Source organism: Borostomias antarcticus, assembly GCF_949987555.1.
Source record: "Borostomias antarcticus genome assembly, chromosome: 16".
Taxonomy (NCBI): Eukaryota; Metazoa; Chordata; class Actinopteri; order Stomiiformes; family Stomiidae; genus Borostomias; species Borostomias antarcticus.
The window spans coordinates 19,460,264-19,486,645 of NC_140249.1; the positions used below are offsets into that span (position 1 = coordinate 19,460,264).

At 41.9% G+C, this 26,382-nt stretch overlaps 1 protein-coding gene across 1 annotated transcript in view; it reads left to right on the top strand.

Annotated features, from left to right (window-relative positions):
• tmtc3 (transmembrane O-mannosyltransferase targeting cadherins 3) overlaps positions 1-26,382 on the top strand; it is a 43,884-nt gene that overhangs the window by 5,647 nt on the left and 11,855 nt on the right. The window contains exons 4-7 of the mRNA XM_084451200.1: positions 1,503-1,602; positions 2,999-3,114; positions 4,607-4,779; positions 20,275-20,527. Coding sequence (XP_084307326.1) covers positions 1,503-1,602; positions 2,999-3,114; positions 4,607-4,779; positions 20,275-20,527 — 642 coding nt within the window. The remainder of the gene's footprint in view (positions 1-1,502; positions 1,603-2,998; positions 3,115-4,606; positions 4,780-20,274; positions 20,528-26,382) is intronic.

Consider the following 26,382-nt stretch of genomic DNA (forward strand, 5'->3'; position numbering starts at 1 on the left):
GTGCATATAAATGCCTTATTTAAGGAGAGAGGTCCGAGGAGAATGGCCAGACGCGTTCAAGCTAATGGAAAGAACAGCTGTTTACAACATTGGTGTGCGGAAGGCCATCTCTGAGCTCAAAACGTGTCAAACCTTGAAACTGTTCTGGAGGCGAAAAGGGGTCCCACCCGGTACCAGATAGGTGTACCTAATGAAGTGGCCACTGGGTGTATGTGTATTAAAGGCCAGTTCAGTGGAGCTTCAACTTTATATCTTGCAGATGCTGTGTTGTGGACCAACATTACAGATTAGATAACTCTTACACCTGAAGACGGATGGATCGAACAATAGACTATCTACATTTATATAGAATAAGGCCAGTTCCCAGATACTGTACCATTCTGAATGTTTTACTGTACCTCAGTATTGACCAGCCAGGTGCTCTGCTGGAAACGAGACCTGTGCAGTTATACATCCCTCCATTTGGTGGCAGTCATCATTCACAGTAGTACATCTACACATGGGGCTTCTATTCAATCTCTCTGTAATATGCTTAAATTACTTGTGTGTTGTTGGGCATTTAACCAACTTTATTTTCACAGCTGTATGCATATATTCAATTTCAAGGAGTAGTTTGGTATTTAGCATCCTAAGCCCTTTTATAAGGTTATTTACAATCATATACAACAGTCTTTTTTTTGACAGAATGTGCACTCTTGACATTAGCGCTCATTGCTCATGTTGCAGTTGAGTGACAGCTAAATGGATGTCTATGGGCATATATATGCCCAGCTAAACATATATATGTCCATATAGATCCATTATATGGTTAGCTGTGACTTAGCTGTGACATCAAATCAAATCAAACTTTATTTATATAGCGCATTTCATACACAGAGGCAACATAATGCGCTTTATAGAGAGCAATGGGAGGGTGGGCATAGGCTCCCACCCCTACATATTCCAGAGGGCAGCAAAAAGCCAGTTTCACCCGGGGGCCAGAAAAGTGAGCCGTAAAAATTCTTCCCTGACCTCTCTCAACGAGACGATTGAGCAAGCTCCTGGAAAATGTTTGTCTATTGGCTAAGAACATATACAGAGCAGTAAACATGGGCTAGCTACTTCATAAAAGAGACATGACTAACAGGAGAGTGCACAAATAGTTACAGAGAAGTTGCCTACATGGTAGGCCATTATGTGTTAGCTATCACTGTAATCTCTAATATGATATTTGAGTGAATCATATAACAAAGGACATGAGCAATGAACACAAATATCTCAAGAGTACAGTGTTGTCAACATTTTTATATGGACAGTTTTATATGATGGTAAATACAAAACGACTCCTTTTACTTTGACACACCAAATCAGGTTACAGCACATTCCTATCATGACGGATACCTTGAAAAACCGGAAGACCTTCAGGAGTGTGTCTCGTCGAGATTGGGATATGCTGCCAAAAGAAAATCCTCGGGTATCAAAAGTGTTTTTTTTGAGTGTTTTTGTTTGTTGACTGTTGACAGGTTACAGGTGTGGTTGGCAGAGCTGAGCTCCTATCCTCCATCTTTCTGTTGGCTGCTTTTTTGGCCTACACCAGGTCCAAAGGTGCAGACCATTCTATTGGTAAGTCTTCTCCCTCAACACTGTCATGCACATCAATACAAGAGAACAGTACATCAGATGTCTCAGATAACTAAGCACACGCCTCAACTGGTGGCATTTCCTTAATCCTCTCCCTTGATACGCTTGCCAACCAATGGCTTTGTGTCCTTTGTGGTTATGTTAGCATGTACTGACACTGGCTCTTCTAACACAAACTGTTTTAGGCAGCTGATTGCTTTCTCAGTTTCAAGATTTGGTTGACTAGAAGTAGGAAGTCATTCCAGGCTGTGTGTAGGCGGGCAGCTGTGTTGCGAGATCAGGGTGGAGAGAGTTGGCAGCTGATTATGGTAATCACTCATGATAGGGTGATGCGTGTTTGATTTAGGAGCAGATAAGGATACTCATTAAAGCAGGAATTTCTGTGAATGTGGGTAATGTGAGTGTCTAAAGTGAGTGAAGAAAGTGGTTGTCTCGATATTTTCCTCCTTTTCCTTTTTTCCAACTGACCATAACATCTTTGACCTTTAAGGCTAACAAGACTTTGAATGAATGGTTGAAAGACATTAGAATGGTGCACTTACAGATGCTTTTAAACTGTGGTTGTTAAGATAGGCTTAAGGTAAGACTCCAAAACTAATCTTTGCACCCCTCTGTCAAAGAGTGTTTTTCCCGTTATAAATCACCTGTTGTTAGCCTCCCTTAGAGTACTGACCTATCAGCCTTCTCATTGCCATGCCTTTTATTTTATGGACAAGGCTTGGTATTATTTGTGAGGTTAAATCCTGAACTGTGACAAATTTCACTACCGAATACCCCACACAGACTGAATGCCGTCTACTGGGGAGGTTAAAGAGGCCCATTATTCGTAACTCTTCCCATCCATACCCCCTTTCCATTAAAAACTTGGGGGTGGGAGGACTTTCTCATGGATTTATTAATTGAAATCTGAAAACGCGGTGTTTTGACTGAGACTCTAGACCCCAACCTCCTGCTAATTTTCAATGTCACTTCTAAATATAAAACTAGAACAGGCAGAGTAACACCAGCACTGGTAGCTGAGATCCCAGTATAAGTTTTACGTTTAATTTCTATTTGTGAGTGGCCAAAGCATCACAGACTAAGGCATAGAGAACATGGCGGTAGTTAAAGTTAGCTTGTGAATGCTTTCACTTGCCATTAACCATTAGCTTGTTCTTCTTACATCATGCACCATTAGCATCATGTTTCAGTGGTACATTTTATTTTTGAGTCAAGTGCTTCTTTAATAGTGTTTTGAGATGAGCCTCTCGGGCAAAGTCTTTCTCTTACTGATCTCTCTCTCCCCCCTCTCTCTCTCTCTCTCTCTCCCCCCCCCCCCCCTCTCTCTCTCTCTCTCTCTCTCTCTCTCTCTCTCTCTCGCTCTCTCTCTCTCTCGCAGTGTGGTCCCCGATTGCTCTTACAGTGGTCTTGGTGGCTGCAGCCACACTCTGTAAAGAGCAGGGAATCACTGTCATTGGCATCTGCTGTGTCCACGAGGTGTTTGTTGCACAAGGGGTAAGTTCTGTAACCTCGCTCGCTGTGAGAGTGAGCATCCCTCACACACAGATGGGCGTTTTTTTGACAAACCCTAAATCTTTGTGACATTTCCTTTCCCTCCTCACATGAAAGTGTAACAATCTACATCTATATATTTTTTGAGTGGAGTGTAAGGCCACTTTCATACCTGAATTTGTTCCGATTCAGGGAATAATATGTTACAATATTGCACTTGGACCTTAGTTCGAATCATGTTCACACAGCAATATGGACAGAGCAAACGATCTTCGGGTCTGCTCTGGTTCTGGATACGCCCTCAACACCATGCGCTTGTAGACAGTTTTGTGATTGGTCCAATTTTTGCAGGAAGTTTGGGTTTCTAGAAATCCTTTCTTCGCTGACACCGGTGATCGAACCGTAATCGAAAATGGAGCTGGCGCACGTCAGGTCTGTGCAAGGGCACAGCTAAAAAAAATGAAGGATAGATTTCATATCCACCCAAAATACTAGGCTTATGTATGAAATGAAAAAGACTAAAACTAAGGACATTTTCTCTATAATTGTAGTTTATTTTAGTTTGTTTTGTAAACACACCATACAGTTTTAGTTAGTTATCGTTTTTTTGTAAAGCCTAGTTTTTGTTTTTATTTTAGTTAAAGGTGCTCAGTTCGATTTTTTTTCGCCCACTAGATGGGGCAGTGGTGCAGCGTATCAGATATAAACAAGTGGGCGTTTCCACTCCATACGGTGCCGTTCAGGGGGCAGCTGTGTTCCCCTGGACCTATTTATTGCATGTATAGGATTTTATTTTACAAAAAGTGCAGTAAATCGATGCGGTCTTCAAAGGCCAAAACTGTTCAAGACAGGAACAGCTTTTTCCCCACGGCCATCAGCCTTATTAAAAAGGTTCCCCTCTGACTCTCTTCCCCACCCCCTGCAATTTTTGCACTAAACTGACTGCTGCGATGACTCTTTTATAGTCCAATTGCATTGCTAGTTTTTGCACTATGTTTGTATCTTGCACTGTCCTGTCCTGTCCTTGCACTTGGCCACTGTTGTATTGTTGTAAAGCACCAAGGTGTAAATCCTATGTATAGTACAATAAATGAATTCTGATTCTGATTCTGTTTTATTGATGAGACTCAATAAAAACAATGAGAGCCTCTGCCTAAATGCTTATATTTGGTCTCATTTATAAAGTATATAAATGAGACAGGCCTGTATGTTTTCAATAACGTGCATAAAAGTGTTGTGATTTTTCAAATGTATAGCTAGTGCGATGATTATTTATTATTATTTATACATGTCCTTGTACTAAGTACTTTATGGACCGTCAAAGTTCATTCTGTCAAGTTATCTCAAAGAGAACTGACCTTGATTTGTTTGAACATTTGAATTTACAGTGCGAAGCTCAGTTGGTGTACAGATGTCTTGGTTAACACATTCCTCTCTCCATCGCTCTTTCTCTCTCTACTCTCTCTTTCTGTTTCTCACTTGCTCCCACTCTCAGTTCACCCTGCCTATGCTGGTGGACACTCTACTACAGGTACTGCGAGGCAAAGATGGTGTCCCTTACACCGTTCTGCAGACACTCCTCAAGCTCCTCATCCTGATCATCAGCACCTTACTGCTGGTTATCATCCGGGTCCAGGTCATCCAATCACAGCTCCCTGTGTTCACCAGGTGAGTAGTGTCGAAGTGAGTGCAACGCACACCTGTGGTGATGAGGTGCCAGCCAACAAAAACAAACATGAAAGTGAAAATAGGCATTACAATAAAGTAAGTCGCTGGACACTCAAAGCTCTGATGCAAATAGATGTAATGACACACATTCAACATTTATTGTCAAAGCTTAGTATATTATACCTTATTGTAAGGTACCAGTTAGGGAGGTGTCCAGCCGGCTACACCTAATCATATCAACCTGACCTCTTTGTCCCTAGGGGGAGATTAATTGCTAACAACCACCCCCCAGTTTCTGTGGTCTGTCTGCATTAGACGCGTGTTGTGATCGGTTGTGATAGTAATCGAGATTGTGTTTAGTTCTTTTTACATCATTTTCTTACTAAAATACAGAAAATAATGACAGGCAAGAAATAGTTCACTAGAGAAAGGGTTCTGGAGTTACAATGCCAAAGTTGTCTCCCTTCCCCTCTCTATCATTCTCTGCCGTTTTGCCACTCCAGGCATTCTGCACACATATGGGCATTTTCCCAATTGAGATCCACTGTAGTGGAAGCTCCCATCGACATGTCAATGTCCCATGACATGTAGGCCAAATAATTGTGAATGAATGCCCAGTATCGCCTAGTATATAGGCCAGTGAATTGATATATTGCTTTATTTCACAAATTTGGATGGAATTTATACCTATAGTCATATGTCAGTGAAATATACAGTAACAGTCGAATGAGGTGTGTTCACACTTGACTAGTTACTGTTATAAGTTTTACAGTGTGGTACTTGAGGTCAAATGGCACTAATGATGGTGCAAGAAGGTATCCACAACTTGGTGGTCCGCCTGGACATAACTACTAAAACCAGTGGAGTCTGGTGAGTCCTGGCACCAGGCAAGCTGCTTCCACCGCGGACAATTTTTTTTGCATGCCCTGACGGGAGGTTTCTAGGCACCAGAAGGGCCCTTGAGCAGTTGCACTATCTCAGCCAAAACTAACCTCGAACCCAGAGGCCTTGGGATACGACCGGAGCTACGTTTGGTAAAATTAGTTTCGTCGTCCTGCTTCTCCGCCTGAGCCCCGGCGAACCGTGCTATACGAATCTCAAAAGCTCAATAACCGCGCTCCTCTTGGAATTTAGTCATACGCTATTGTTGCACAGATTTCTGTCACGTCTTGACTAAAACAAATGATTTGTCTATATTAATTAATATAAGCACACTTTAGTGGCAATGTGCCGTGCACCCATAACCATTGAATAGCATAAGGTGAATTACTATAATATTAAAGACTCGGAGGCCTAATGAATTGTTAGGCCTACATTTGCGCTTTTTAGTCTTCTGGCTTTATTTTTGTTATGCACATTGGTGATGGACCTAATACAATTGTAGTGAATTAATAATACCTCTCACTAAAACATTAATTTTTATTACGATTTTAAACAAGAAAACAAAATCTGGGTAATGTTTTTGTCTCTACTGTAGCGGCCATACTGTTTCACCTCCCCCCTGGCGCAATGGTCAATACCATGCGCATCCCTAATTGCAAACCAGAATTGACTGTCCTCGTGGACTAGAATGGAAAATAATGCATTCGAGAGGTCTACAATTGTGAACCATTTAGCATTTGCCCTCCACTCTGTCAGTTCTCCAGGGTCCCGCACCTTCTTTTCCTGAAAGATAGGCGTGCGCACCTGGTTGCCCATGGGTAACTCACTGATTACTCCTTTCTCAAAGCTTTAAACAGTGGCCTGATTGCCCTCCAACGCCTCAGGCTTGACCGGGTATTGTTTCAGACAAGGGCGATACTTTGACCTGGGTGAAACAACCACCGGTGGGGCCGAATGCACTAAACCCACATCATATTTCCCTGTTGTTCACAGATCTGGGAGGGTAGCAAGACGCTCCTCATCTCCCAGTTCCGTGCACAATCTGACAAAAATACCTTTGTTACATTTGAAAACAAAACAGACGCTCTTAGCCGCGTCAAAGAAAACTTCACACAATTCTTTAAACAGGCAGTCGCTCCCCACTCGCTTGAACATCTGTACATGGGGGAGGACTGATGAGTTTCACCACCAATCGTCTGGTAGCGCACGACAAGCTCGTATCCATGGCCCCAAGTCGCACCATTGATCCTTTGGCGCTTCGCTAAAGACACATGAGGAGAAGAATCAGGCATGTTAAATAGACCCTTCTGGGTTTCAGTCAATTTAACAGAAGCGGCACAATTGGCTCCCTGCCAATAAGTAGCTCAAACCTAATGCTGTCACCACCTACTTCTCCTCCCACCTTTCCTCAAATCTGCTATCCCTTCCCTCGTGCACATGAGCAGGTGCACCTTATAACATAAGCTCAGTGTCTGTCTCCCCTAAGCGTGTGCGTGCATGAGAGAGCAAATCAGTGGTAGGAGAAGTGATCAACCATTGATATACATACAGTGGCTGTTTTTCTCTAGGTCGTCTCTGACACGTGGACAGTTTTTAAGTCTTTAACTTTTCAGTACCAGGCCCACTGGGGTCGGTATAATGTGACGCTCAAATGCCTAAATTAATTCCCTCTCCACCAGGTTAATTGAACATACACTAGAAAACATAAAACTATGTCTGATGCTGGTTTCTAATTTGCCACTCATTTTAGGATGATTCTTTAAGCTTTCTTTGTTAATGAGTTATGTTGCCCGCTCCTGTGTCCACTAAAAATGACACCATTTCACCATTTCACTTAAGTTTACTCCAGGTAGAGCTTATTAGTTGTGGTGTATCTCGGGCATTGCACCCTGTGAGTGGTGTAAGCAGTGCTTCTAAATCAGTGATTCTATTCTGCACTAACACTTGTGTATCAAATGGAAAATGGAACGAACTCACCCCCATCACCTCGTGCCGCCCGACAGTGCCCCTCCTCCCGTGTTTTTGATTCCTCGCGTCAGCTTGCCGGGTGCCACGCCTTTGCATTTGGTTGTTCGCTGGTCAGTAGCGATGGCGCTGCTCCTGGCCTCCCTCAAGGTTCTCCGGGCATTCGTTCTTCCAATGTCTAAATTTACCACATAGTGCACACAGAGAGTTTTATGGGGTCTTCCTGGCCCTCATTGTTTTGTCTTGGAGATGTCTCAGAGCTCTGGTTCTGCCATCTGTCTCTTGTTCTGTTAATACTATTGCTGTGTCGTTCTATGTTATGTTGTGCCGTGAGCTATTAGATACATTGGATTTCCCCAAGGGGATTCATAAAGTATCTTTCTATCTATATAGGTTGTGGAACGCTCCAACAAACTTTCCCCCACACTCCTGCAGGTTGGGCAGTGTCTGTGCTAGCTCCATGATTTCCGCTGCTGAGTAGGATCAGAGTACAAGGGAGATCCCTCCGTACACGTTCGGCACCTCTATCATCCCGTCCAGCCTGGATCGATTCAGTGGGCTGGTAGGCTGTCCCCCTCCTGCTTTGAGCTGTGGAGGGTCGAGGCGTCACTGTCACACTACTCCCGTGGCTGCTGTAATTCTCAGTCTCTGTCTGCATGGCCGCTCGTCTGGGCGTCAGACTTTCAGCCAAGAATGTTCGTATCTGTTCAACAATGTCTGATGTAGCCCCTCCATGGGTCACCGTTGTGGCATCTTGGGCTGACACCACTGGTGACAACGCCAGCATTTGGTGACACGAGGTTGCAAGGCTGCTTTGCTGGTTTTGTCACATCACGCTGGGGCCCCCCGTCGTGTTGTCTCGTTATTTTTTTGCTCGTGCTTATTGCTTCCTCTCTAAAAAATGTGTGTTAAAACTTTATGAGGCTCGCTTTGCCTCCCTCTCCTCAATGGTCAATGGCCGTGATCTTCACTTCACTGTGTTTTCTTTTCAGCTACGTGGCGCTTACATTTATGGGCGCCTTCCTTAGCTTACCGATACATGAATGTCTGTTGGGCCCCTACGATCGTAAATCGATACGCAAGAATTTATGGGCGCCTTCCTTAGCTTACCGATACATGAAAGTCTGTTGGGCCCCTACGATCGTAAATTATGGCCTCGCTTTTATGGACTCAATAGTAACACCTGTTTAGAATCTAAATACAGTTCTTAAATCATAGAAACACTCGCTACAAGCCAGTATTTTTAGAAAGAAAAACCACAACACAAAATTATTCTATTCTCACAGGAGATCTCGACCATTCACTCTACCGGCATATTATTTACACTTATTTACAATTTCATCTACCCTTCTCTGATCAGCTTTGCTATCTCTTAGCAGTATTTATTGCCCTCTTGGCAGCGCGCAGTTGCACTTCACTTGGCAACTTTATCAACCTCCCTAACCTTAGGGGGTTTTTAGGCCTCTTCCGTGTCCGTTGGGGGCATTCTCACCTCCATCGGGAAATTACTTATATACACACCCATACAATTTCTACATATACTCTGACTGGGGCCTCCCAACCATCAGAGGAAGAATTTAAGCCTGAGTAGGCTAATTTATTCTTCAAATGTATCACACCCGTACTATATTTACACACCCGTACAATTTCTACATATCTCATATAGTCATATAGTATGGCTGTACTATACATTTCTCAACACTGGTGTTACGGGAATCAGAAATTATAGTCTGTACATGGAGTTAGTCATGCAACAAGCCAACTGCTATCCATTCACACTTTCTGCTCCGTGGCACATAACACTTAACACGTAACACAACACATAACACACGACAGTTATGACAAACAATCGCATAGGATTCTGGGTGCCTTTGATGTTTTAAATAGCCCAAATCTGATAAACACAATTTAGAGTAAGATTTATTCTAGATTCTTTGAAGAGGGGAGATTTAAGTGCAGCCCGGGTAGATCTTGACCACGTCAAACGCACGTTAAAATGAATTAGCAGACTTTATAAATGGCTCTGCTTACCTTTGTAATTTAGGGCCCTGTGTGTTTGACGCGGACAGGTCCGGTCCTGGCGTAGGGTAGCGGATGCCTCCTCCTCCTGGGTCTGGCTCGCCAATTGTTGAGTAAAATAATTTAGTATGTCTCAGGTCAATTTTCAAGAAATAAATCTAAGTTCAGACTAGTTTCAAAGTTTCAAAATAGATTCAGAGTCCAAAAAGAAAACAAGTTGAGGCACCAGGAGTCCAATGCGATGACTTTATTGCTTCTTCAGAAACAAAATAGCAGTAAAGCCGGTGCTTCCCGGGAAAGAGACACACCCTTGTCTTTGTGTTACCCCTTAAATAGTCTGCCACCATCCCCCTCTTTCTTGACCACATCCCACTTTCCAAACATCATCCCTACTTTGCAAGGGCGTAGGTTTGCGTATGGACGGTCGGGACATGTCCCTACCAACATTTTGGGAGGCCCAAATTGTCCCTACCAACTTTTAAGCAACCTTGTTCGCATTATCTTTGGAGTGCAGTTATATTAGATAATTTAGATGACCTTCCAATAGTTTGGAAAGACAGAATTGACCGTACCATTTTGAGTGAGTTAGTTTGCATTGTTCGGAGTTCCATATTAGACCGTTAGCCTACCCCTTTCCTCCACCGTGAATGTGCCATCCCAGTATTATTTTGATATTTTTTAAACTCACGTTTGATTGGCTCATTTGGCTAAGATAGATCATTGCATTTTTTTTTACATTTTGCTGGATCTGAAGACCAACAGCCTTACAGACAGACGCTGACAGCAAGCCACAGTTGTGATTCTGACAGCCGTTCAGGTACATCCACCACAATGTCGCCTCCCCCTCTGAAGAGGATGAGAGATATCAGGAGCTTTTTCTCCGCAACTGTAAGTAAAGTTAGCGTTAGCTAGGTTAGCTAGCTACTGGTAAACTAAGTAGCTAACGTTAGGCAGTAACCACATGAAAACCAGCTAGGTTGGTGCTAGCTAATGTTACCTAAACTAACATCACTTGTCTTTCCATTGTGGAAAATTATCAACTGCTGATGCTGTCTAGCTAGCGAACTGTTAAGATGGCTTCTATCATACTGTAACATTAGAATTGCAGCAGCCATTACATTATCATACATTAGCTGCCCATCACAGATTTAATTGAATGGGACATCACGGCGTCCTTACAACTAACGACTGTTAGTGTCAGCAATGAATACTAGCCGATAGGCTATTAGCTATAGCTTTGTCAAAGCCAGCTAGACGTGATGCTAATTTTCACCATATTAAACTCCCATTAACTTATGCTAAAAAATGTCAGTGATAAAGTCGTAAGTTTTGATATAAAAATAAATACATTGTTTTAGCCTGACAGGGGTTCTTGTTACAATTATAGGGGAAACTGAATACTCATACGTTATCTAGAGGTTAGCCAGCCCGTGAGAGCTCTTAAAGGATTAACATGGTGATTTTCACTTTTTTTGAGTTTGAACGTGCTATTTGCACAATAGGACATTGAAGAAACACAATAAAAACATTAAATATATCCGTTTTGTCGTTTTTGAGAAACTGGAAGCGTAACATTTTCAGTCCAATTTGACTCGGGGTAAAAATACTCCGAATTCGTGACGTTTTTCCCATTGTTGACGTCACCCTAAAGTTTGAAAAACCCTCCTCCACTCCCCTGCACCGCCTCCAACTGAAACCTGTCTGCGCCGTTTCACCATCTATCGAACACGGTAAGGTAGTTCTGAACCTTTTCTCATCTTGAGAACAATTGAATAGTTGCAGTCTCAATGATGACCACCTCTTATTTTAATATAATTTGTACATTTTATAGGCCTAATTGTATTTGTGGTTGTCATACAAATTGGGAAGTTTTTACCATGATCGTGTCTGATTAGTAGCCAACCTAGCTAATGGTAGATAAACGAACCATAACGTTAGCTGTAATTGGCAACAGTTTTTAAAAAGCTGTCTGATCCAGCTAGCTATCTGTCTTTATCCAGCATGTTGACGTTAGCTAGCCTAATGTTTGGAATGTCAGCTAGCTGTGTTAATTATCATAGCATGCTAACGTTAGCTAATGCATTTGCTTTTGGTAACGTTAGCCCTCCAGTGCAATGGGAGAAACACAGCGCACCATACTGTACTCTTCCCTGGCAGAAACACAGCGCACCATGCTGTACTCTTCCCTGGCATCAAATCTACTTGCACCAGGTGCAAACTGTGCTGTAAGGTTTCCGAAGCGATAGCCTACCATAACTGTTGTGATCGTGCTTTGTTGTATAGGCCAATACAATAGGCAAAGTTACGAAGTCAAAGGTGGATATAAGTCAGTTTGTCTCCACAGGAACCCCCCGATTATCTCTCGCTCAAACTTAATTCGATATAATTTAGACTTACTGATAAATAGCCTATTGTTGTAATTTATGCTGTTTTGCATATGCTAAATATCGATGCTATTACTAATCGCTTTTATAATTTGTCCCCTTTTCTTGTAGCCAGATCACTACATTTCCAATACTGGGACTCGGGAGGTCCAGGTCCCTTCAGGGCTCTGGAGGTGTGCAGGTCCTGGAAGACAGGTTGCAGCCAATGTCACCTAATGATATTATAAATGTTACAACACCGCCCTGTTTTATGAGAAAGTAGCCTGTCTTAATTTAATGTCATGTTGTATGCGCAACAATTACCTCGGAAAATAAAGACGTAGTCCTACAGTACCCGTGCGGGTTTTTGTCATTTATTTATTCTCACATTTGAACTTGATCAAACACACCTGCTGTGTACTGAATCGTTTGTCCTAAGGTCTTGTATTGCAGCGTTGTGATGCGCATATAGAGGCTATTGTGCTAAAATGATGACTACATTTCAGGGTGGGTGGAGGTGAAGATATTAAGTCAAGTTATTATGTTCCTTTCATAATTTACAACTCTAAATAATTGTAATTCTGCAAAACATTCTGAAAGTTGTGTAAACCTTATCATCACTGTGGCATCTGCTGCTCCACATAATGTTGATCATCCCAGCACCTCGATCCGACCCAACTTCAGGAAGCATTGCGCATTTTGGGATTAAACAGCTCCAGTAGATATATTCTATTAGAACCAGAGGGCATTACAATAACATTCAAAACGAGATCTATTGACTGCATGACCTGTTAGTCTCCAGACTCCGGAGTAGGCTATACCCCTTGACCGCTGCGCTCACGGAGTCGTGGTGCACGGCCCGCTATCTCTCCAAACGCATGCAGTCTCCCACATAATTCGGGGTAGGATAAGTAGGCTACATGTAGGCTACATCCTCTCCCCCTTTCTGTAAAGCGCACATTGTGTTGCCTTTGTATATGAAACAAGCTATAATGATTGAATTGATCTGACTAATAATCAGTTATTGCGGTGGTATTCCACTCAATTCCTTTATATCACCACAACTGACAGATGTTCCCAGAACAGTAACGTTTCAGTGTTCAACTGGCTTTGTTGGACACCTACTAAGATAAATAACGTTAGACTGGTGAACAATGCGGATTTTATGTCGGTTTCACAGCGCAAATGATCTGTCTTCTGGTAAGACCCACAGTTGCAATTATTTGACTGTCTATACTGTTCGTAGCTGGCTGAAAGCTAGTCTAATAGCCCAAGCCTCCAAGCTTGCGTGGCCGGCTGCAGGGTGCTTTTCCTCGGTGTCGCAGGGGAGACGTGTCGTCGTTATACTTTTATCGTACTTTTCCCAAATTGGCCTAATGCAAATTCGAGGATACGGCCTGTTAGGTAGCGTGTATCTTTATAATGTTTGGGGGTTAATATAATATTAAGGACTTTGTAAATGCCCCTGGTTAGCAGCTAGAAAAATGGCTATTGATCTGGCTGTTGCGCGATCTAGCTCTTGTGTTGTTTAGCTCGGAGCGGTGGTAGCTATGGTAACGGTGCACACGCCTGTCAATCATAATGATTCCAGTTGGTCATTTGCTCAGAGAACTGTCAATCAGTTGTTATGAATCACGCCCAGTTTTGAGTGAGTGAACTTTTTGAGTGGCAGATTCAGACCTCTAAAAACATGTTTTAAAAGAATTTGTATGGATGAATTCTGAAATAGTTAAACACATGTGTTTTGTTGTTGCCTAAAGATACCTGGAAAGTGTTTTATTGAACCACCATGTTAATCCTTTAACGTTAGTTTTATGAGGGCTCAGGTCTAGTTCTTTATACAAGCCCGTCCCTGTGTAGCCTGGTTTCCTACAGTTATTAGCTAACGTATACTTGCCAACTGGAATCTCATAATTTTCCTCTTACTATATTGGCTGGAGGGTGTTTTAAACAAAGTAGTGTATGTTGAAGTATTTTTTTTCCCCCAACTATGGTATCGAACTAGGCATCCAGGATTGTGGAATTTCACAATAGGTATTGCCTACTGTCTGGTATTTTGTGACTCCCCTAATGGACAGATATATCAATGTATGAGTTGAATGTCAGTTTAAAAATCCTATGAAAATCTCAATTTTAATAAAATCATTTTTTTGCATGAAACAGCAGTAGAGAGAGAGAGAGCGGAGATAGCAGCCGAGAGAGAGTGGAGGGACGCAGCAGCAACCGAGAGAGAGAGAGAGTGTGGAGGGACGCAGCAGCAGCAGAAGTCGAGAGAGAGTGGAGGGACGCAGCTGCAGGCAGGATGTGATACACTAAGAACATTGTATTGGTATTATTCAATTTCATAAATATAAGAATATTTAAGAGGTTTAACCTCTCGTCCCCAGCAAAAATTGTGTATGCAGGCTACACTGTTATATGGTCCCTACCAATGTTGAAACCAAACCTACGCCCTTGCTACTTTGGCACAAATCCAATGGTGTCCAACCCATGCCCAAATATGTCCTTTTATTACGCCATTATTTCCTGCAATGGGGGGAAATAGGGAGAAAGTTGGGAACCCTATCGGTACATGGGTAATCATAGACTGTTTTTGTAGACAAGACTGCAGTGCCAGCATTAATTAATTCAATCTTTTGGCAGATCAGGGAGGAAAAGAGGAGAACATTGGGAACTTAACAGGAAGAAATCAGGAAATCTAAGCGGTCAGGGAGAGCATACACTATTCCAGCTGCCATAAAACTGCTAGCCTCAGCAACCTTAAACTGCTGACCTAAGTAGGAGAACTCCACTTTCAACAGATCAGTTCCCTATGGCTACATCTAGTGGTTGCATCTGATATTGCTGTTGAGCAGTTTATTATTGGTTTCATCTGGTACTACTCTTTGAGCAGATATCTGTTACAGCATTTAATGTTGTGGCTATGTAAAACAATTTATACCATAGGATAATTATGATTACAATATTATTAAATGATTAAAATGCTGGGGAGCTAAATCAAATTAAATCACAACAACTGGAGTTTATGCTTCATATGTCAGTCCAGCCAAAAGGAAAGCAATGAAAAAGCTGTAGATCCCTCCTCATTTGTTAAACTCAGAAACAAGCCGGAAAGACGTCATGCATGTTACAATGGAGTTATAGATAACATCCAGGAGCTGAAGGAATTAGGTGATTTGCCAGATTGTGTTGCAGTGGATGACATTAGTGGTGGTGGCAATGGAGATGGAGACTCAGGATGTAGTGCATCTGAATCCAGTCGCTTGGCACAAGAGCTGCAGGGATGCCATCAACACTCAAAAGGTTGAGAGAGCCAGAAAAAAGGAGGAAGAGTCTGAAAGCCCAGTAAAAACAAGACACATGAGTGGCAAGTCCATCACACAGGCTCTACCCACACCGTCAACATCATCATGTGAACCAGTCCACAAAGCATGTCTCTTCTGTGGTGAAGTGGGCAACATCAAGGACATGAGGAATGCTGCCAGCCTTGACATGAATAGAAAAGTGAAAGAAAGTGCTCAAATGGTGGGTGACCACCATCTGTTGGCTCAGCTAGCTGGTGGTGACATGATCGCTATTGATGCTGTTTATCACACTATGCCTGAATAGGCTCTACAGAAAAGCAGAATCTGGGATGTGAAAAGACTGAAAGAACTACAACTCAAATCATCAGAGCACATGTCCACAATGAGTTGCTTACATTCATCGAAGATGATCGTGGCTCAGAAGAATCGCTGGCATTGTCTGACTTGACAGCCCTCTATGACAAGCGCACTGCTGATCTGGGCTTTCCACACCTCAAATGCCACAGTACACACCTTAGGGAGGATATCGAACGTCGTATTCCAGACATCACATCTGTACAAATGAGGCGTGGCTGGTCCCTTGTTTTTGATGACGACTTGAGCTAGGTCTGTCAGCTGAGCCTATTAACATTGCCTAGTATGTCTTACTGTTGACTGGAAAGATTTGTCTTACTAACCATACTTGTCATTGTGTCCCAATACAACTGTAAATATAGTTATGTATTTGCTTTCACACTACTCAATACATGCAGCCAGAATACTTATCATATTGCACATTCAGTTATTTCAGTGAGTGCACCTTTAAAATTGTGCTTTTTTGAATAAAAATGTGCATAATTTGCCTGAAGTCTTGGTATGGATAAAGCAATAGATTTTTTAGCCTTAGAACCTGTTTAATTGGATTCCTTGACCTTAATAATGTACAGTTACACACCAACTTTGTCATTATAGCTATAACAGAAGCAAAGATATGGGCTTTAGTGTATTGTCGGCGGCCATTTTGAAAGAATGTGTATATCTCAGATACAAAGGGTGATCTAACTTGTCTCTGGATACATTTTTTCCTATGGCCCTAATGTACTTTTACACCAAAGCACACATTTGTGTCATGACTTGCAGCCTTTAACCTCCCTACTATTGGCACAAGCAGGAAGAGATGAACGCTCTTAACCAGGACTTCAAGGCAGGCGCGGCATGGAGTATCCTGTCTCGGAGGTCTACAGACAATTACTTTAACTTCATGGCTTGGTTTCTGCTCTGCATGCACTGTAGTGTCAAATGTGGGACCTTAAATAGACAGGTGTGTGCCTTTCCAAATCACGTCCAGTCAATTAAATTTACCACAGGTGGACTCCAATCAAGTTGTAGAAATATCCGAAGGTTGATGAGTGCAAACAGTATGCACCTGGGCTCCGGCCTGCCTTTACTTCTGCCTCACTCAAGACAAGCCGACATGCGTCTTATTCCAGGGCTCTCTGGAGGAGAGGCTACCTCATATATCACCCCAGCAGCCTCCAGATGGACCATAAAGGTGTCCGCTGAATCTACAGTACCAGAGACTACTTATCTCTCTCTTGTAGATGAGCCATGATTTTATCAGCTAACACTGTGTCTTCCCTAACCTTCTCCAGTTGACCCATTTAAGTATCTCTGAGATTTACTAAAGGCGTCTCCTGCTTCTCCCCACCAAGGGCTCCCTATTCACTCTGGAAGCTACATCAACGTGTGGCTCTGCTCGCATGCACCCATCGCAATGCACATAGCAGAGACCTCAGGGAACTCTGTAGTCACTTCCTCAGTGTTTATCACACTACAAGGCTCAGCAGACACAACATGGACCTCACTGGCGACCTCACTAACCACCGCTGGTCGCGTTCCAGGGGAGAGAGCAGAAGGTTCTCAACAGAGGCAGGCCTTCGGCCATCTATAACGCCTTGCTGCTCGCAATGTTGTTGTTTTATCTGTTCTGTGTCGTTTTAATCTTGTCTCGTGTTGTATTGCCATTTTAATTTATTACTGTAAAGCACTCTGTGCATCCGTGCTGTGAAGAGTGCTATATAAATAAAGCTTACTTACTTACTTACTTACTCAACCTCTTACCTGCAGGATCAGTACATGCCCTTAAAGATGAAAGGGGCACTAACTCAGAGCGCCAGACAATCACTTTCACGGGTAAAAACACAAAAATACTCTGTGCCACGCAACCAAGCTCGGGCCCTCTCTAGGCCTAGCCAATCCTCTCTCTCTCTTCCCTTTCAAGTCTCTACATTTCTTCTTCACTCACACACTCCTATCTTTCCCTATCTTCCATCAGGCTCAGATGAAACTCTGTCTAACTTCTCACACTGAAGCTTCACTTCCTCAGCCAGCTCAACTTGCTGTGACCTTGGAAGATACAAAACCTGAAATGCATTAAGCCACCATACAAACACACCAGCAGAAGCCAGGGCAACTCTCGCCTCACTAGCTTCACTGACACCAGCCATAGCTGCCCCCTAGCATCCGAGCTAGCACCATACTCTATAGGTCTGATTCAAACAGACTGTGTCTGACCACTCCACTCTAGGAAGCAGATAGACGCAGCACACAACTGCAACCGGGCCCAAATAGTAAACCGAACCACATGCACATCCAATGTGTCAACACCAGAGGAACTCCCTGTTCGAGGCTCCAAACCTCAACAGTTCCCGCAGGACTCTGCTCTACCACTCTTTCCCAGAGCATAAGGAAACCAGGCCAAGCCCTGGCATAGGCTAATGTCAACCACATCACCATCATGCCATCAGCTACCAAACCACACAGGGATTTCAGTAGTCATGCCTCCCTCCAACATAAGCTAGTGTTAAGTATATACAGTATCTACAGTAGTAGATCTAATCTATCTATAGTATTTATCTAGCACCACAGCTGAGCTAGGCTAACTCTCACTAGCTATTCCACCGGATAAATAAATCATTACTGCAAGGAGCAGTACAGCACACCTAATGTTTACACACCTCATGTCACAGGTGTTAGTTTTCAACCAATTTACTAGCTAGCAATGTCCCATGTTCGTAGTCAGAGCTGGCTATGCCAGCACTAGCATGTTAACAAAATATTTAGCATTACAGTAGCTACCAAACCTACACTGACTAGCGCTGCTAACAATTGACCAAACTGGCTAGCATTTGAAATTCCATTAACCTATTTAATCCCACCTGTCACAATAGTGACCAGAAAAGAGTTATAAAGCACTAAAAAAAAGTTACTGAATGCATTTCCAGCAAATATTGAAATAATAAATGGTCTCATTCTAGAATAATTTCATCCTCGGTACCTAAGGTACTACAGTACTGTAGAAAAAAACTAGTACGTCACATTTTCAGAATCGACTTGATACTGAAGTATTGGTTCTCATGACATCCATAATGAGCCAGTCAAATCAGCTTTAGATCAATGTATATAAATATATATATATATATATATATATATATATATATATATATATAAAATTGCTGTTTAAGCAACCAGTATTGTCTTTCTATGCATGTAAAACAATAACTGAATCATGAGAAAGAAATCAGATAAACACTTTTGGCTATTAGGAAAAAAAATACATTTTCTTTGCCTGGATCCTATGATAAGCTGAGGTGAAAGTAAACATTTCAACTGAGTTACACTAACAAAATGCATTCATGTACGGAGGCCTGTGCTCTCTGACCACCCTTTCTAGTTCATAACTAGTCTCACATTTCTTTGACCTTTGGCTATATGCATTACTGTAAATGTAACACATTGTCACACAACGGAACACAAGGCATGTTAGGGGATAATTATAGATGACCAAACCATTACAGTGTTGTCTACAACAATTCTTTATCTATAGACTATAGGCCATGGCTCAAAATAATGATCAAAATATTTTTTATTTGATTTCAATTATGAGTGGAGACATTTTCACTCAGATGTATGCTTTGTCATTCAACACTTTTGAGACTGTCGCTCTAACGTCTTTTGCTATATTTTTAAGTGTCATTGAGGGTTGTCGCGCACCTACTGAACCCCATATATATAATGTTGAATACGCTTGTTTCGCTTCCTTGTTTTGTTTTGGCTGAATTTACAAAAAAAGGAATGGGTTGAAAAAGCTGTGAGGAAATATCCTCACCTGTATAACTCAGACGAACAGCGCTTGCTAGATAAGTTAGTGGACTAGCACTAAGCTGCTGTAGCTAACTACAATTCATAACATTAGCTAGCTATTGTTACAAGTAGCCTAATAAGTTAGCTACATTACTTGCCAGCATGTTGGATGTCTCGATGGACGCGATGTACCGTCATCGGTAAGAAGACATCCTGAAATATCGAAAGTGTATTTCCTCGTCCATTTCTATCATTTATTGCACAAGCAGACTCCTTGGATTCTCTTGTCCAAAGGACGAACTGACCACCTTCTCTTTCTTCTCTTCCCCCTCTCTCTCAGCAAAAGAAGATGCTGTATAGCTCTTCCACCTCAGTGCTGAATGTTGCACCATAGATGAGAAGCTTTGCTGAACCATTAATGCTAGATGGCAAGCAACACCTATTTTTTGTCGAGCAGCATTGTCGATCAACACTTTTCAATAAGCATAAATTAGGCTTAACAGTTGCATTAACTGGGAGGGGGAAGTTTTCTAGATGTTCTGTGAAGGACCCACTTGCCCACTCTGAAAGCCCCTCTAGATCATCTGTGGTTGGGAATTGTTAGGTAAACCTAATAGTCCCAATTGTAGTCGCCCTGCTATGGTACTGAGGTGTAGGCAACAACATGGCTCAAACCAAGGCCTCAGCACTAACTAACACAAGCATCTCCTCATCATCCCCTTTCTCCAATCACCAAAATAGTTTCTGAGCATAGAACAGGCTTGCTAAGGTAGTGGTTTATGTGTTTTGTAAGTTGTAAGCTATGTGATATTTCCTCTCCTCCTTTCTCCCATGTACAGATTTGACAATCCGGCAGCTGTTAGCCCCACCCCTACCAGACAGCTGACCTTCAACTATCTGCTGCCTGTGAATGCCTGGTTGCTGCTCAACCCTTCAGAGCTTTGCTGTGACTGGACCATGGGCACCATCCCTTTGGTGGAGTCCCCCCTGGACCCCCGGAACCTTGCCACCCTGGCCTTCTATGGCCTCCTGGGCCTCCTGGCCTGCCACAACCTGCGTGACAACCATAGTTCTGCCAAGACTGTCATCATGGTAAGCAGTGAGTTGTTGATTTGGCTCTTCAAAGGGATCATTCTGCCTTGAGTAATTCGCTGATCGTTTAGACTCTTTGAGGGCTTTGTTTACTTTTGTTTTCTGTCTTTTTGCACTCCTGCTCAGTGTTTTCCCTACATAGGCTTGCCTCTTCCTGAACCCCTCCTCTTCCCAAATCTCAAAATAAAATCTTGATACCTCCAACGCCATGCTTTGCAGAACACCGTCCCTTCAATCGGTCCCCTCTAACTCTACTATTGACAGCCTTGTTAGCCCCACTTGCTACACACACAGTACACACATCTCCAACACAGTTCAAAACATCCAATGCTGCACTCTCACAGCTCCTGTCAGTCCTCTGATATGGCTAGCTAGCCAACTGTGTTCAAATCTCACAACTGTCAACACGTTGTCAGCCCACTAACTCGCTAGTGATCCCTCTACTACACTACCTGCTTGTTGTCTCATTTGACTTATGATAGCTAGCGAACATTAGTCTAACACACGCAATGCTGACTTCTTGCCTTGTCAACTAAGGAAGTATGTCGAAGATGTGACCTTAATTATTTTTAACTCATAAACCTTGCAGATGGGGCTGAGTGCAACATTTTTAGTAAAAAATGAAATCTAAATTAAAGCCTGCTGGAAAGGTCATTGGTCCTGTATCTATTGAACGTGGTGGTATAATTAATCTACGTTTGTTGAATTATGAATGTTGGCGCCCAGTTTCTATTTTTGTGCAATGGCTTTACACTTTTTCTGAAGTGTTTGTAAAGTCAAGATTTGGCCTTGCATTAAGAAAAATCATATATTCTCTGACATACAACCAGAAGGGTTGTTGTCTTAGTCTTTTGTCACAACAGATAGCATCTCTTAGTTGCCTAGATCAGCACTACTAATGTTGTCTCTTGAATGACCTCCTTTGGCAGATTAACTGTACTTAAAAGTTCAGTGTGAATGCCTACATCTACTATGCTTGCCTGCCCAATAAGAAAGAGAGCTGCTCAGCCTTGTACAGTATGTCTTGTGTAACAGACCCATGACTTCCTTGCTGTTTTATTTTTCTTGTGTCAACAGAGGTCAGTGAACTTCCTCACACTGTTGCTTTAAGCCTCTCTGACTGAGAGAAAAGGACTACAAATCATCAGTGATTAAAAAAATAATGTGCTGAAAGCACTTGAACAGGTTGTATGAGGTTATGAGATTGCACTGGCCTATTTGATTTGGCTGTTATGAGTTATTTTTATGAACCCACCCTTCTAAAATCATAATACTATTCACAGGAAACAGTATTGTTTAGAATTTGGCTACAGGGTGTGACTGTTGTTGCATTAAATGGCTTCCAACCAAAACCTGTTACGATTGACAATCTGCCTAATGGATGATGCTGTTTAGACTTTGTCACATATTATGATTTGGGCTTAAAGGACAGGTTCAGAATTAATCATTATAAGCCAGGTTGTAAGGTTATTTACGATCATATCCAACGGCTGATATCATAGTTTTGTCAAATGCTGCACTCTCGAGATATAGCCCGTTGCCGCTAACGCACTCAATGGATCCGTAGGTGCATAGACAAAATCCCTCAAAAACACCATAAACTCATCAAGTGGTTACTGGTATCTGTTGATGTTCTGGCAAAAAACTTGCCACAAAGTATGCTTCTGATCAGGGTTATTGAGTTAGGCCATGTCTTAACATGTGCTGTAGCCTAACTGCGCTGTAGCTAATTGTTTTTTGCCCAACTTTCCTCCGTCAGACTCTTTTATCAAGATTGGCTTTGGCTCAAGGATGAGTTCAAGCAGTGAATGTGGACTCATAACATTAATCAATTAAATACAGCCATGCATTCGCTTGGCCCCATGTCTTTTTAGTTTTAGTTCTTAGAAGCTTCAAAAAAACAGACCCAGATCAGCTCTCAGAAGTCTATGCCAAATGCAGTCCTGATATAACATTGAGATCAACACTTGTGTTTGTGGGGGGGGGGGGGGTTATTAATAACAAACTGAGAAAGATGAAAGATTGACGATCTTGTTCTCTAGTCAAGACTTTTTGAAGGTGTTTAACTTAATGTTTTGGTTGACATAAAGACATGGTTCCTTCATTGTCACAACAGACCTCTAGCTAAACAATCGTAGATCTTGCCTGGGATCCTGCGTCTATATAATTAGCTAACTCCGTAACTACTCAGCTGCAAGCAGCAATGCACAGTCCTACGAGCATGGTTAAGCACGGTAAATACCAGGCGAAGGGGCCTAGCGGCCCGCCAGGTCTGTACAATTATAGTGGAAACGCTATCAAGCAGTTGACTGATAAGAATGTGGTTGACATCACCATATGGTATGCTATGCTATCGTAATTTAGAGTATGGACAAAGGAGTACCAGTAGTATAGTTTCTATTTGAGCATTACAAAATCAACATGCTACAATTCAGATTCAGTTTCTGCAGGCACTAATATTGCTCCATACAATGCCATCCACCCTTTATTATAGCAAACTTTATCACACACTTCTCAGAAATTTTGGGGAAGCAAAATTTCCCCTATTTAAGACGATCCAATTTACAGTTCTGCATCTTTAAACAGGCGATTGCAATGTAATATGAAAAAAACACAATGACAGACTAATTTCTTTAACAAATTCGTTACCTGTGGGTAAGGCATGGTTTAAAGTAGCACAGGTTTCTGGTGGATAAACTGGCAACTTGCTCATTGCCAAACGAGGATATTAGGGGCGGCTGTGGCTCAGTGGTAGAGCGGGTCGTCCAATGATTGTAGGGTTGTCGGTTCGAATCCCACCTCCTCCTGTCCACATGTCGAAGTGTCCTTGGGCAAGACACTGAACCCCAAATTACTCCCAATGAGCAGTTTAGCACCTTGCATGGCAGCTGCCGCCATTGGTGTGTGAATGTGTGTGTGAATGGGTGAATGAGAGGCCATTGTAAAGCGCTTTGGATAAAAGCGCTATATAAGTGCAGACCATTTACCATTTACCATCTAAGTTCATATCTCAGATACGAAAAACAAATATCCAAAAAAAGATAGATGGACCAGACTTGAAAAACAAGATTGTGCACCGCCTGCATCACAGAACTCCGAATGTAGCCTTTTTTTCGCATTTGCACTTTTAAAGGTCATCATTAGGGCATCAATGTCCAGACTGTCCAAAATGTCTTGTATTTTGTTGAACTAGCTTGCATTGACAAAATGTTTATTTTCCGGTCAGCCTTCCAGGAAAACTGAAGCTGTTTGGTTGATGTGATGCCTCTGAAACATTTTGACCTGTCATGATACTCTACATTCCCTCTGGCTCATCAACTCATATTGACTTGATACGAGTCCAAGCCCTGCTTTTAATATCCCAACCAGAATTTATACTAGGCTGTCACATGCTAGTAAGGCAAGAGGTGTGGTTTACCAAAATCTGTGTTCACTGAATTACTCCCAGTTGCAAAGGAGTTTTGTCTAATCTACATGTAACTCTACACCTGAGCTACCACTAAGGTTAGATCATTCACCAGTCTGCCTAAATAACCAGCTTACTTTTAAAGAAAGGAAGGGCTTGGGATTAATTCACTTAAATATAAGAAGTCTCCTCCAGCATCAAAAGCTAGACTACATTAAAATCCTTGTGTTGCAGACTGACCCTGGTTCTGTCTGAATCCTGGTTAAAGACATCTGTCAATGATTCCGATATAGCTCTACATTATTTTAATGTTTTCAGATGTGACAGAATCAGTAAGAGTGGTGGTGTAGCCATCTTTGTTAAATCATGTTTTACTGCTTCTGTTATCGATGCTATTATTATTCCGAAATGCTTTGAGGTATTGATTCTGAAGATTAATCTGGGAATTAGTAATTTCATGTATTTGATTGGTGTGTATAGAGTATACACCTCCCTCTGCAGATGCCAGTTCCATTGACAGACTAGCAGAATTATTCTCACAGAATTCTGATAAGGAGCTGATCATATTGGGTGACTTTAACCTAGACTGGCTAAGTAGTGCTTCAAACTATCTTAAAGAGATTAGTGGGAACCTTGGCCTATCTCAGCTGGTTAGTGAGCCTACTAGGCCTAACCCTAGAAATTATTCAAGGTCAACCCTTATTGATTTAATTTTTTCCAATAAGAGTGATAAGATCTTGTGGGTTTTTTCCTCAGGGTATTAGTGACCATTGCCCTACGGCTTGTATTAGAGGTTCACACTTGGTGAAAAATAAGTCACTCACTGTTCTGAGGAGAAATTTTAAATATTTTAATGCACAAGGCTTTGTTGATGACCTTATCACAAGCACTAGTCATCTTAAACTTGAAACCACTGATGTCCAGGTAACCTTAGATTCCTTTGTAAAATATTTTAATATAATTGTTGATAAACACACTCCACTTAAGAGGATTCGTATTAAAAACAGTAACACCCTGGTTTTCTCAGGAACTGTCATCCCTGTTTAATGACAGTAATATTGCTTGGTCACGTGCTAGGCCCCCAATGGTTGTTGATTCAATTTGTTTGCCCACTGAAGCCCCCACCTCTCATTTTTCATTTAATCCCTTTCCTCGAAATGAAGTATATAATGCCCTACATTCCATTGACTAAATGTTCTACCGGTGAGGATAACTTGGAGGCTTTTTTTATTAAATTAGCTGCCCCTTTTATCACTGAGCATTTGAGATTTATTTTTAACTTATCTATTTCCTTGGGTAGCTTCCCACTTGTCTGGAAATCAGCTAGAGTGATTCCATTACATAAGGGAGGTGATATGGATCTTTTAAATAATTATAGACCCATTTCGAGGGTACCCTGCCTTGCTAAAGTTTTGGAGACACTTGTCAATAATCAACTCAAACGTTTCCTCACCAATAACTCAGTTCTTAGTCCCCACCAGTCCAGATTCAGGTCTCACCACAGTACAACTTCAGCCATCACCCTAGTTACCAGTGACATAACTACTGCACTTGATAAGAAAAAACATTGTGCTGCCCTCATTGTTGGTTTGTCAAAAGCATTTGACACTGTTGATCATCAACTACTGTTGAAGAAATTATGTATTATTGGTCTTGATAGTAATGCCTGTGACTGGTTTCATGACTATCCTCCAGGCGCCGTTGTGTGAACTCGGGTCCGATCTGAATTTCTGTCTGTATCCAAGGGTCTGCCGCAAGGCTCTGTTTTAGGTCCAGTCCTTTTTACAATTTTTATTAATGACATTGTCTCCACCCTGAATGATTGTCATGTCCATTTATATGCGGATGATACAGTCTTGTACTGCATTGCTGATTCAATTCAGCTGGCTATGGAACAATTGCAGCTTTCTTTTAACGCTCTTCAGAATACTCTAATTTAAAATTGTTCCTTAAAGCTGGTAAAACTAAGTTTATGCTGTTTTCTAGGGCGATAAATATTGACTTATAAGTTATGTTTATCTACCTTAAGGGGCTCCCTCATTGAGAGAGTCAGAGAATATAAATATCTTGGCATACGGCTTGATGAAAAGCTATCAATTAAACATAATGTAGATAATCTCACCTCTAGGCTATGGCAGAAAGTTTTTAAAAAAAATATAGGAACAGATCTAGTTTTCCCTCCTTCAGTAGGAAAAGGATTGTTGAATCTGTTTTTTTGTCAGTTTTGGATTATGGGGACATAAACTATTGGCATGCTGCAGCCACAACTCTTAAGCCACTTGACTCGGTATATCATTCAGCCCTTAGATTCATTACTGGGGATAAATATGACACTCACCATTGTATCCTGTATAATAAGGTAGGGTGGTCCTCTCTTGCTGATAGGCGTACCAAACATTGGTACCTGTTTATCTTTAAAGCCCTTACTGGCAAGCAGCCACATTATATT